The sequence below is a fragment of the Homalodisca vitripennis genome, chromosome 2 (genome assembly GCF_021130785.1).
Source record: "Homalodisca vitripennis isolate AUS2020 chromosome 2, UT_GWSS_2.1, whole genome shotgun sequence".
Classification (NCBI taxonomy): domain Eukaryota; kingdom Metazoa; phylum Arthropoda; class Insecta; order Hemiptera; family Cicadellidae; genus Homalodisca; species Homalodisca vitripennis.
In genome coordinates this window covers 84,859,330-84,873,285 of record NC_060208.1, presented here as the reverse complement: position 1 = coordinate 84,873,285, position 13,956 = coordinate 84,859,330, and the positions used below count along the sequence as shown (strand labels likewise).

General features: G+C 32.2%; 1 protein-coding gene across 1 annotated transcript in view; it reads left to right on the top strand.

Annotated features, from left to right (window-relative positions):
• LOC124354296 (neprilysin-2-like) overlaps nt 1-13,293 on the top strand; it is a 51,267-nt gene extending 37,974 nt beyond the window's left edge. Inside the window, exons 12-14 of the mRNA XM_046804639.1 lie at nt 4,953-5,071; nt 6,640-6,771; nt 9,981-13,293. Of these exons, the coding sequence (XP_046660595.1) occupies nt 4,953-5,071; nt 6,640-6,771; nt 9,981-10,226 (497 nt within the window). The 3' untranslated portion in view covers nt 10,227-13,293. The remainder of the gene's footprint in view (nt 1-4,952; nt 5,072-6,639; nt 6,772-9,980) is intronic.
• Nucleotides 13,294-13,956: the final 663 nt, after the last annotated feature.

Here is a 13,956-nt window from a genome sequence, read left to right as displayed (position 1 = left end):
ATATGCTATTAATTACGTATATGAAATCACGTATATGCTATTTCAGTTGGGTATCGAAACAAAACCAAGATTTCATATGCAGAACAATTTTTGATGTTTATATTTTTTATAAACTAGCTGTAATAAAAAATATGAACTATACTAAGAGTCTTCTAATTTGAATTTCTGATTATCTCTTTCAGGAAAAAAGAACCACTGCTGACACAACACAATAATTTACATTGATGCGTGAAAACGTTAAAATGTTAAACTATTTATAAAGAGTTTTCCAAAAGTCCAACCTTTTGTATAGTTGATATTATTAAAAATTCGTTTTTTTAGTGCCCTGTATTTTTGAATTCTTACTATAAGCTTGCAAACTCTCTTTTCGTGTTTATCGTCATGACATTAAAATACATGAATTAAATTAAAGCACTTTCTATTACTCTATCGCACTGAAGTTTTGCTAACATCGTATCCAGTGACATGTTATTAAAAAATAGAAGAAATACATTAATCGAGTTCCACACTATTGGCCTCAAAAATGGAAGAAATATCAGCAAGAAATACATTGGTAAATAAATATTCTATATTTTAAAAACATGTTCAAAGTAAACTTTACATCACTGCAGTGGTTTCATTAACAGTTAGCAACGGCTTCACACACGATGGTTAAATTAATAAAAAATAATAGCTGTGTTGTCATAAACAATGAGTACACAGAATATTAGATTAAATTTAACAGACTCTTCCAAGTAATACACTTTTTCTGAAGAGACCAAAATGGGATTTTTCGCAACTTCAGAGACCAGTGGGGAGTAGCCGGGAGGGATATTTGAAATAAGGATAGGCCTATATATTACCAGGAACACTAAGAATGACCATTTAAAATTGAACTACAATCAGCCAGTAGACCACACACACACATACACAAAAAATTGCGATCGCGCGCACATAAAAATCAATTGATAAATATTTATTACGGAAACGTGATTTACATGTATAGCAAAAATATAGTTCAGAGTTAACATTATGTATATTCTCATCACATCATGATCACACTCAAACATACAATTCAGCATTCATGTTGCATGTGTTCATGAAAATTCTTCATCCATTTTCCACCTACAACCCCGAAGTCAATCTTTTGATTGAGTGATCTTCCAGTCAAAAACTCGGTAACATTATAAAATGCTTGTGACGTTAAAAAGCGTTTCAATGGAGTTTTAGTACAAAGGGTGCTACGCCATTCTTTATCCCATTGGACAGTGTACCGTTAATTAGTTAATTATATTTCATAAAATGTAAATTTCACAACCTCGTCAGCCAGTATAATTTAGTTTTATTATGTTCCGGAACTAAATTATTGGGCGGAGTAACTACCTAATTGGCACGCGTATGAATATTTTCTTCTAACCCTTAATAGCAGCCCAACTACGTGACCGATCAGACCTCGCGCGCTTTGTCCGCGAGTTCACGTAGTTCACGTAGTTCACGTACTTATGTGTTTCACGTCTCTCACGTATTATTTGAGGAGTTGGCTACCACTTCCATAACTTGGACACCTCTTCTAGTAACTAGCGACTAGAAATAACCGTTCTTAGACTACAGCTTCAATGTCTCGTGCCAAGACGCCGACACCCGGTTTGTGAGTCTACATATTGCGAAGGGAAGTGAAATCTTAATGTTTTATAAAGTAAAACATCCTAGGCATAATTCCATAGAACATTGGATATTTTAGGCCCACCTAGCAGATATACATTTTTGGTTCTTATACTCTAATTGGCAGCAACGTGGCAATACATACATTTAATTTACCATCTAAAAGTGGTGCTTGTAAGTTTTAGTAAATTAAATTGAACTTATGAGTAAACTTTGCAATTCGAGTATTTATTACTACGACCTCAGAAGTCACCACCCCCATGTGTTATCGTCATTCGGTACAACAGCATGTTGATTAAGCGAACACCTGTCTGAGAGAGCAGATATTCATAAACTACCGTTCTGTGTTTACCAGTTCGGTAGCTTCCTCTGCCTCTTGTCTCGTACGAATAAATGTCTTGGCCAATAGTCATGGTACATGTAGAAAACATTAAAGAGTTGTTTTATAAATATAGAGACTTGGCAGAGTAAACAGCCGAAGTTTGTTTAAGGTTTCTTTAGAAGACTCTCTGAAATTCAAATGAGAGATTATTCGAGTCGTTTGATTGTGCAATTTGTACACTCTCGTCAACTGTTAGTCACAGTTACCCACAATACCACTCCTTTGGCAAAGGTGGGGGTAAATTAAGCCATAATCCGCCGTTATCACAACCTGAGTTGTGTAATACTTGGCTAAAAACCTCAAAATATAAATGCCTAAGTATAATGTGGCCTAAACATAGTCAATGTAGTCATTCCAGGTGTATGCCAAGGAATTTAGTGCTGTAGACTTCTTCCAGAATTGAATCTGCTAACATCTGTAGCAGAAAAAAGTTCATGACATTGGATTTGGATGTGTGTTTGCTTTAAGATTGTGGCTGTTAAAATGCTGAACATAATTATTAATTTTAACAAAAGTCTGTTCTTCCAAATAGATTTTGATTTTCCATTGAAACAGAGAGCCGTATCATCAGCATACTGCACGACTTTTCCATTCACTAGTGATGTCCCAACGTCATTGACATATATGAGAAACAGAATTGATTTCTGCGGGACCTCATAGCTGAACTGGATTGGATTTGAAAATTTATTTGAGATTTTAACAACTTGAGTTCTGTCACTCAGAAACTATGTAACAAAAGAATGTCACGCCTCGGATGCCATGTGATTCCAGTTTTTCGAGCAGAGTTTTGTGGTAAAGACAGTCGAATGTCTTTGATAAGTCAAGAAACGCAACTAGGGTAGTATTTAGATTTTATAATACGACAACCAAGTCGACCAGACTCACAACAGCGTCTTTAGTCGATTTACCATTCCTGAACCCAAACTGTTCATCTGGAAGTTGGTTTGTTTATCCAAATACTGCAGCATTCTTGTCAAAATTATTTTTTCATAGACCTTACTCAAAATTGGTAAAGTTGAGACAGGCTTGTAGTTGGTTGTGGAACTGAGATCGTCCTGTAAATTCACCTCCTTTTAATCACTCTCAATTTAACCTAGATTTTACTTTATTGTTGATGATGCTCCAAAAGTTTTAAGAACACTTTTTGGAGTAATTATAGATTTACAGACATCATATGTTTTCACTGCTTGGATTACTTTTTCTTAGGGTTTTCAATACTTATTGTAAAAGATTTGAATTTTTTGTTAGAGGTATTTTTTTCGGAGAAATATTTGTGTTTTCTTTATAGAAATCAATAGACTTATAGTGATGCACTTGTTTGCCCTTTTAGAACAAACTCTGATGATTTTTGTAGGACAGCATATATTTAGGTGAAAATCAGGAAATTGTAAAACGTGTTAATTTGCTTTGCTATGGATTGAGGTAAATTTGGAAAATTCCATTTTTCTTTGGAGAGGAACGTGTTGAGAAGAGCGATGTTTTCAGGCCTTAGGTCTCTTACTGTTTTGGTATTTTGGACTCAATTTCAATTCTCTTTCCATTAATCATAGCCTCTTGGCCATAGTGGCCTGAGATTGCTGTGTTAACCACGGGCACTGCGATGTTTGGAAATGACGTTGTCTATGGCTGTTTGAGTAGTTACGCGTCGGAGTTGTGATCAACAACTTTAAACACCATTAGATTCTTGCTCATGAGAACAAACTCTTATGTAACCACTGGGTATATTATTATTTATTATTTTACTAGTATACTATTCTGTTTGAAATGGGTAGAACACGAAGAGAAGCTTGCAAATAATACATAACAGAATAAGCGTTTATGCTTAGTTAAAAGTAAAATGCGCTTTACAAAACTAACCACAAGAGGAAAGCGAAGCGCGATTAAAAGCTTATCATGAGCACTCACAGGAAACACTTCTTTGACAAAGTGAGAATGTATTATACAGGGTGTTTCCTAAACGTGTTCCAATATTGTGGTATTTTGTTCTAGACGTGAAAATGAGCAAAAAACTTCATATGGAGGTATATTCTAAAACTTTTATTTTTCCGTCTATCTGTCTGTATGTGATTTGTACCAAAAAAGTTATATCTTTTATACAGGAGAAGATAAAGTTATGAAACTTTGAAGTTGAAGTGTTGACCTTTTGTATGCCCATTTGAGAAAAAATTATGAACTAAGTATCTTTACCCGTTTCAAAATGGCATCCAATCATAAATTTTGACGTATTTGAATAAATATATTCCTCAATATCGATAACCTATACGAAAATTTTATAAGAATATTAAAATGTTTTAAACTTTATTCTAAATCTAACAGTGGTTGTTTCATTAAAATCGAATAAAAAACAACTGATTATTACTACCAAACATAATACCATGTTTTACACATTACATAACAGGAAGTGTGGTTTTCTAAACTGTTTTACTCTGAACAGCTGATTCAAAGTCGCTATTAAAAGTTGTTTGTGTTTTCTGGCATTGTTTGCATTTTACTCATAACTAACTTAACCTATATACCTACATATGGCGTTTTTTGCTCATTTTCACGTCTAGAACAAAATACCACAATATTGGAACACATTTAGGAAACACCCTGTGTATATATATATATATATATATATATATATATATATATATATAGTTTTCTCAGTTTTCATTCTTTAATCAAAGTCTTCAGAATGAGGTATACACGGTGTGATTACTGTTATTATTCTACACTTCTTAACTATGAGTAATAAAAATAAAAACCTTCTCTTTTGAGGATAGGCAAAACGTTTACTCAACGATATTGATACAACAAACATATGCTGTTTTCATTGTGTGTGAATTACTTCAGTCATTAACTGATTGAATAATCTCTGGAGTCGTACATTATATGCAGAGGCGAAATTAATGGCAGCAATAATAAAGCCGATATATGCTTGTTCCAGAATTTCCAGCTGGAATTCTCCAGCAGCCGTTCTTCAGCGCTCGGGTTCCTCAGTATGTGAACTACGCTACGATAGGGTTTGTTATCGGTCACGAGTTTACGCATGGCTTTGATGATAAGGTAAATGTCAGATTGTGGAACAAACTGTGTATTTAGGCCTTTTTTTGATAAATATTTAATAATAAATAGGGTATAGCAGCTCTGATCGTTCGTTGAGTGCACGGCCGATCACTGATGAAGGTGTAGTCCGAAGAGTGAAGGTTGTTTTGTTAAAAAATAAATTTAGATTTTGTTGCAAGAAACCCCATTTTTGTCCTTCTGACTCTAAATATAGGTCTTAACTACTAAACAAAACTTGTGTGATTTAATATATTTGAGCTATCTTTTTGGTCTACAATTTTCCACACATAGCTCAAATACAATTTCGTGTAGTTATGTGAACGTTTCAGAAAATGTTCCCAGTTCGAAGGCTACTTTTAATTGGCAGAGTGTTAACGAAGTATATGATTCAAGTTTTGTATCCACATACAACCAACAATGCTAGTTGACATTATTGCTTTCTGTAAGTATATAAAGTATTCATAATTTGTAAGTTATTTCACTAAATATGTTTATTCTTGATCATGATATGTTTTTATACTTGTAATTTCCCCATTATTTATCACATTGAACACAAAAATGAAGAGTGGTAGATATAACCAATTTAATCACATTTTGTAAATAGGTTGAAAGATAACATTTAAGGCTATACGTCACAAATTCAGCGCGTTAACTTTCATTTAGTGCTGTAGAGTAAATATGCAACTGTTTTCTATACTAAGTCAATGATTTTGTTTGCTCTAATTTAATTAAAATGGGTGCCAAATATTTGTTTGTAAAGTTTTCACACGGAATTTTAGGTCTTTCTTTATCTATTTATTCTCAATTTTGTGACCACATAACATGGATCTTGCAGTTAAATTATCTTGTTTTTGTAAGGTTAAAATGTAACACGCTAAGAATGTATATACTGAACTGACGTATTCATACAGGCAGGAAGTCCTAATGATTTCACCTTTTCTAAAACCAAGTAAATGAATGATGTGTGAAATAGAAAATAATATGAAGCAATAATAAAAAACATAGGTTTTTTTATTCAAATATTAAGACATAAACGAAAAGTAATAAATAAAGTGAAGGCCTAACAAAAAGGATAAGTCAAATAAAATGAGTTTGATGAATAATGAAAGCCGACTACCAACCCGATTCATTTAAAATATTTTTCATAAAACCCATTACTTCAACTTTTTTAAATATTCCAAGTGGCCTAAGTCATAATCAGCTTTGATTATAATGTACGAGATGTAAGTTGGGGATTTTATTGGAAGTAAGATTAGACTACGTTTGGTACAGTTTTATATTAGTTTTTAGTTGTAGTGCAAAATTTTCCGTGCTAATCGGCAATAATACATATTGTGGTATTATATTTTATTGTGTCACTGAAAGTACTACAAGATATTTACATCCATAATTTCAAAAATAATTTTCATGAAGTCCTGCCATGAGATGAATTTCTCAATGCAACAGTGTGAGGATTATTTTTGAAGATTGGTGTATTTCGGAAGTTTCCTGTAGAAAATAGACGTTGTAGCGTCATGAATTATAAATGGAAGGATTATGAAGTTTACAGTACGGTCTCTTTATTGCAGGGCAGCCAGTTTGATTACAAGGGTGACCTTAACGAATGGTGGGGGAAGGAAAGTAAGGATAATTTCAATAAGAAGAAGATGTGTATAATAGACCAATACGCCAGCTACAAAGACAGTCAGACTCAATTAAACGTAAGTAAACTACTGAAACCGCTGCGATTGGTTCTGGTTTTATAACATATTATATTCAGGATTAGTTTGAAATTCTGCACTGTCTTAAATTTGATGTAGACACTGGTCAGACCGCTGATCATTGTTGATTAATAAGTACTTCATTTCGATTAAGTCCACGTTTTTTGCAGTCATCTTGGATCCACCATATTTAAATTGGATAACTTTTTAAGCGTAAAGGTGGTATTTAGATACACGATTTATATGTTTTTTACATCGAAGACGATGTGACAATTCGTTTTTAAATTACTTTATTCTTTCTTGAGATATTTGTACTTTTAGATACCACAAAAGGTGTTTTGGTCAGCATATTATTATGTCAAATGATTTCTCGTATTCAAACAATTATAATCTATAAAAGCTTACCTCTAAATGTAAAGGATAAATAATTTACTTTGATTAATGAAGTAGGCGTTTGAACTTGTAATCTCCTATATACGACAGTAGTACATTAATTAAATATTTTTCTCTAATTCAATTAGGACGGGCGCGAAGTATTTTTTTTAGATGTCACACGCATAACGACCACTTAACATCTTGGCAGTATGTAGAAGTGACAATTTTACAAAGTACATATAATAAAATAAATAATTTTCTCGATTTGAATAACATTTTTTTTCAAAGATTTAAGCAATTTTTTAATTTAAACGTTATTTTATGTCTTTTGCGAACCTATATGTTAAGAAACTTTAATTATAAAATGTTTTTCTTCCGGTATTTTTATTGATTATCAAGAAAACCCTGGAACTCTGTTCTACTTTATCAATGAAATATTCAAAAGTATTTTGCCTCTCATAATTAAATGACAAAAGCTAGTTAAAGTGTTTGTAAATGAAGCCTCTATTACTGGCATTACAGCAGTTGAAGCCATGTCCGCCATCTTGTTGCAGGCAAGAAACTCCAAATCACGTTCAGAATAGTGAATAATATCAATGCTTGTCAAATTACTCATGATGTAGCCTATTTAGAATTAAGATAACATTTTGAAACTTTGCATGAAAAAAGCTGGCGAGTCAAGGACATTAATGGTGCTATCCAAACAGTAAATAGTAATATTTTATATATACAAATAAAGGCAAAACTCATATATGCGTTTTTAAAGGTGATATAGAAAGGTTAGTCACTTGCCATATTTGTTTTGTTTTTGGCATGTGAGTTTAAAAACGGAGGAATTTGTAGTCAGAGAGTACAACTGTCTGACTTGTATATTTTACAATATCTAAGCAACATATTAGGTCATACTTACACTTTAATAAGCTAAATGATGTAATATCAAACATTTCTAGGGTTTATGGGAAATCAACTAAGGCATTGAGCAGGAAACTTTGTCCTGTAAGAATTCATGAAACTTTAATTTTACAAAAATCTTATGTGAAATAAAGTTTTTGCATTTATTAAACATGTGTAAACAAGTATATTAAGAGATGTCACATCAACAAAATTAAAATATTCACAATACATTTCCAAAATATTTTGATTGTTTATGATAAAACTAAGGAACCTAGTATCTCTTTCCGATGAAAATATTGATTTGCCATTTATTTATCTTAATTTAAAATATATTTTGTAGCTTTAGGATAAAATCTGAATTAAGATAAATGAAATGCTTAGGCCTAAAACAAGGATTTTCGAACAAAAATCTTTGAAAAATCAACCAAAAATATTTCTAATTAGATTAATGATTGGGATTTTGTAATTCTATATAAACTTTTAATAGTCCTAAATAAACTTTTAAATAATTATGTATCTCAATTTATTTGATTGCAATATATATTCTATAGGTGGTCTTAAAACACCATCAATCGAGTAAACTTGTTTTCAGTTATTTGTAAGGATTCATTGAACAAGTTTATTTCGTTCGCTTTATTGATGTTATTTGGTAATACTATAGTGACATTGTAATTTTTGCGACATAAATGAAATAAAATTGTAAAATAATATATTCATAATTTAACTTCGTGATAATTTAACTGTGCTATAGTAATTTAACGTTACTCTTATCAATAATGAGATGTATTTGATAGATATAGACAAATAACCCATTGTAGGGAATTCTTTCTATTTCTCCTCTATTCACACAGCTGATCGAGGAATGCTGGTCTTACGCCCACCACTAGGATTACTCATCGCCGGCTACCGCCATCTTGTTGTAGGCGCGCGAGTTTCTTGGTTTCACGTCGTATTTACTTATGCTACATCTTTTAGTCTTATGTGGTCTATGGGTAAATTTCAAGGCCACTTCACTACAGCCAGTATTTAAGCTTTTTTGTACACTGTAATCATATAAAAACTAAAATATCCCATTTTGAAATAGATTCCTCTAGGACGTGCACCTGTGAACCTGAAATAAGACAGACTCTTAATTATAATGATATAATCATGGAACGGATATACATTCACTACTGCGATTCAAATCCCACCATAAACAGCATGTACAGCATTGAATACTTTTGTGCGCGGGGATCGTTGTTCTGGAATTTTCAATGTCATTTGGTATCGTTGTTAAATTGTGCCTTGTTGTTTGGTTTCAGGTTTGATACTATTATATCTATAATGTAAACTAGAAGTTTAGTGCCACAGCACCATTTTTAATGTATTAATGTAGGCTTTAGCTATTCCGTTTTAACTTGAATTTTCACTTGTAATGAAATGTAATTTTCTTAATCTCATTAGAAGACCACTTTCATTAGCAGTACTGTTAATTTTTCTACGCAATATTATTAAACACGGATGCTCTTTAATGTAGTATTTTAATGCTATTATTTGTATACGCCTAATATTCATCTTTCGTAGCTAATATAAGAAATTATGAAGATTTCATCCTTCATTTTCTAATACAATCTAGCTAGAAGATATTAGGCTGTTAATCTCAACCAATATAATTTCCTAATTCAGACAGGATTCGTTTTTCCCATAGACCAGAATTTCTTGTATAAAATCATCATTGATTATTTTGAAATCGCCTGGGAGAAGGGTATTTTTATTTATTTAAAACTTTACACCCTTTATTTTCTTATTACAATATGGCTGTGTAATATCTGATCTCACCTGTTAAACATAACAATAACCTTGCTGTAAGGTATAAATTATTAACAGAAATAATACCTGATTATGTGAGCTGTGAAAACCGATTTTCAGCTGTGACTTATACTAACCCCCATATTTTTCAGCTGAACGGCATCAACACACAGGGAGAAAACGTGGCGGACAACGGTGGATTCAAGTTGGCCTATCATGCGTACCATCGGATGGCAAATCAACTGGTGGAACCGGAACCAGGGTTGCCAAACTTGGAACAATACAGCAACGATCAGCTGTTTATGATCAGTACTGCCAACCTATGGTGCACGCGGTATCGCCCTGAGGCTCTCAGACTGCGGATCACTACAGACGAACATTCGCCCGGCAGAGTTTAGAGTTAACGGAGTCATGAAGAACTTCCCGGAGTTTAGTAAGGTGTTCCAGTGTGGCCCTGGGGATGCTATGAATCCGGAGAATAAGTGTGCTGTTTGGTAATCCCAGTAAAGATTGCTGGGATTATTGATAACTGTGTTTCAAAATGAATTAATTTCTAATAGTTTGCTTTGTAATATGGATTTTTGTCATGTAGGTTTGCAAATAATTAGGAAATTGAATCTTAATTAGGGAGTAGTAAAAGTAGATTGTAACATTAAATCTGTAATATTGTTAGAATATTGTTAAATAACTAGATTTAAACATGAAGAGTGGCAAAAAGTGGTTTTAGGATTGAATGAATGAATATGAATGAAAAATGCCTTTATTAAAGAGGCGGAGTTAGGGCTATTAAGCCCTCTCTGCCACTCCACCACCACGTTACGGTAGGATTGTACCGTTATTTAGTTGTATTGTATAAAATACATATTTTCCCAACCCTGTTACTCATTAGTGGTTAATATAAGTTACATCCGATGTTCTTGGAACTAAATTCTTGGTGGATTAATAACCTAATTGGCACGCGTTTTAACTTTGTCTCTTGTTAACTTTGCAGCTTGCCATTCCTGCTGCCAAGCAACATGTCGTGTGCCATGTCCGTAGGTAAAATTTATATTTTCGTATTATAAATTAGCCCTTTCAAGCGAGACATCTAATTTGGCATGTTTAAAAGTAAAGTTATAAATAGTAAAGTAACTTACTTTTGTTGCTGTTTTATTTAGAAGATTAATATGGATAATAGAGTGGTGATGTCCTTCTGACGAGACCACGTTGTCATGAATCTTAAATTGTCTCGATACATGGCTAATACGTCGTGATTTTGTTGTAGGCGAGTTCAACCGAGTCTCTAATTTCAACTTCGAGTCTCTGATTACAACTTCGAGTGCTTTTAGAATTGTAGTTTAATAATCTTCACTTTTTCCGACTGCAGGGGCAATGTCGAGCCAAGATGCTGACGTCCGCGCTTGTGAGTCCACATCTACGTGAAGGGAAGCCAATTTTAAAGTTTTGAATAATAAACCATTTAATATAATAATGAACAATGAATCATTTAGTTCATTATCACTCTATTTGGCAGCAACGTGGAAATATGTTATTTTATTTTTAATATCTAGAAATGGTGTTTTTATGTTTATTTGCCACCATTAAACATATAAATAAACTTTACAATTCGAGTATTTATTACTAAGACCTCAGCGGTATCCATCCCCATGGGTTTCGTCCATACGGTACAGGATAAATGGAAAAGGTTTCTAAATATACTATGTTGTTCTACGGAGCAAATATACAATGAATTTGTTTCAATGTATTCTTGCTCAACTTGTTATTAGAAATGCGGTTTCTAATAAATTAGTCCCAATATTATTAAAATCAATTCGCAAAGTAAATAAATAAATAAATTGAATTCACGATATGTCATGGGAATATTCATTATATGTGATATTCGGTTCGTTTAAATTCTTATATATTTTAATAATATGATTAAATCATAATTATAGTTTTAATTAGTGTACTAGTCTTTTACCAATAGTAAGAAACGTGTATATTCATTCATTCCCTCCTATACCTTACACAAGAAATCAGGACATTGTGCCGTTTGAGCAAAGATTTAAATTAAGTATTGGTATTTAAAATACATAATAACTTTAAATATGTTTTTAAATGGGAGAAGAAACATTTGTTGAGGTGTAGGTTTTAATTAAATGTAACGTTGATTTTAGTTTTTCTTATATATTTCTTTAATTGTAGATATCATTCTCTTGTATGTTAATGTGTTTTTAGAATGTTTTACTATTTCCCCCATTGCTATAATTTATGGATAGACGTTGCTAATTTGCTGCTAATTTCAAAATTTTATATTATTCTTGAGTTAGCCTAAACCAAGCATTACAACTTTAAATATGTGTTTACGAATAATATATATTTATAACAATTTTGCAATGGTATTTACGGCACTCTACAGTTTGGATATATCCGTTGTAGTAAATAAATTGTATGAAATCATCATCTATTTGTCCAATTTTTAACACCACGTTAAAAATTTCTTATATTTTTGAAATATTTTCGCCGTAGCCGTGGATAGCCACATTCAGGAAACAGTTGTTAAACCGGAACGCGATGTGAACCGTACAACCTATATGTTCGTTATGGTGTACATGTAATTTATTTTACAAAATTACAATACGTAGTCGGAGTATCAACATTACATTACACTAGCAGTTACACACGTCTTCGCACGCAATGCAGTAGGTTTTGCACGTGTATGAGCACATGGTTTAAGTGAGTTATATTTCTGCCACGATAAACGTAGTACGTCAAAAAGTGTATAATTTATTACTATTCTAATTTATTTCGGTATTAATATTTGTTTTCAATACAGAATTTTGCTTTGTTTTCCGAGTAAGAAAATATACATCATAGATCATAAAAACCTACTTCTTTCAAAAGACAACTAAGATGGGTTTTATAACAGTTATTAAGTTTATTGTAAAAGTTAGATAGTAATTTTGTTTTAAATCTATATCTAATACATATTTGCTAAAAATGTACAGTGAAAAGTGCATTAACATCGACACTATTTACGTGTTTGTTTTTTATAAACTGAAAAATATTTGTAATATTTTAGAACACTTAGACCTACAATTGGTACATTAGATCGAAAGCATAGTCCAGCAAAATTTGCTCTAGCATATTTCTTGCCGACTGCTTCTAAGAGAGTTTTTGGAGTCAAGTTCTAACTATTAGGATTAGAATGGTATATTAGCAAACTAATAACCTTATTCAGTGAGTTGTAAGTATAAAAATGCATATTGAAAACAAAATGTAAAATATTGTGAAGTATATAATAAAGTTTTGTTATTTAGAATTTTTAGATGTAAGTTAAGTGAGGGTGATGGAATAAAAATATATAACGCATAAATAACCTGCATTGGTCACGCTGTAGATTATTCCAATTAATTAGAAAAGGATGAATATTTTAAGTAAAATATCTTTTCAGAGATAAATTGCAAAGAAAAGGTTACGACAATACTATTTTGTTTTATTGCAGCCTCTCTCTACAATATTCTACGTAAAAACGGAGTAAAAATAAAAAGTACAAAGAATGGAAAGAAAACTAACATATGTATTAAAATATAAATTCAAATTGGTAAATTATGGTACCCTTCACGCCATTTCTAGACGAAGTAGTTAAGCAGGTAGGCCTACTTTACAGTCTGGGAGAACGCTAAGGGAGAGTCTCGATACAATCCACCACGCAAAGGATCAGAGCCTTTCTTACCACATTTGGCTGCTGTCTCCGGTGTTAGGTGCAAGTAACATTTAAAATCAGCACCGCTCTAACAGTTCATTCTATAAATTAACAAAAAAACTCTACATATAATTATTGCACCTTTTTTGTTTGAAATGCTTGTTTTATGTTTCAATCTTTCAAAAAGAAGAAAATGCTCCAGGACTGTCTCAGTAAATTGACTTAACAGGTGCAGCTAATGTGGTGTTGTGGAAAGGTCTCACAAAGTGGAACTTAAATAAAAGCAAAGTTTTGGTGGTTAATAAATCGTAACGGGATGATCTGTACATAAAAAAATCTCTTCCTTAACTAAACTAATTTTTCAAAAGCATGGAATTTTCGGAATGACACTTTCTCACATAATGTTTTCTCAAAAATACTCCTTTTTCAAAGGAGTATCTGTA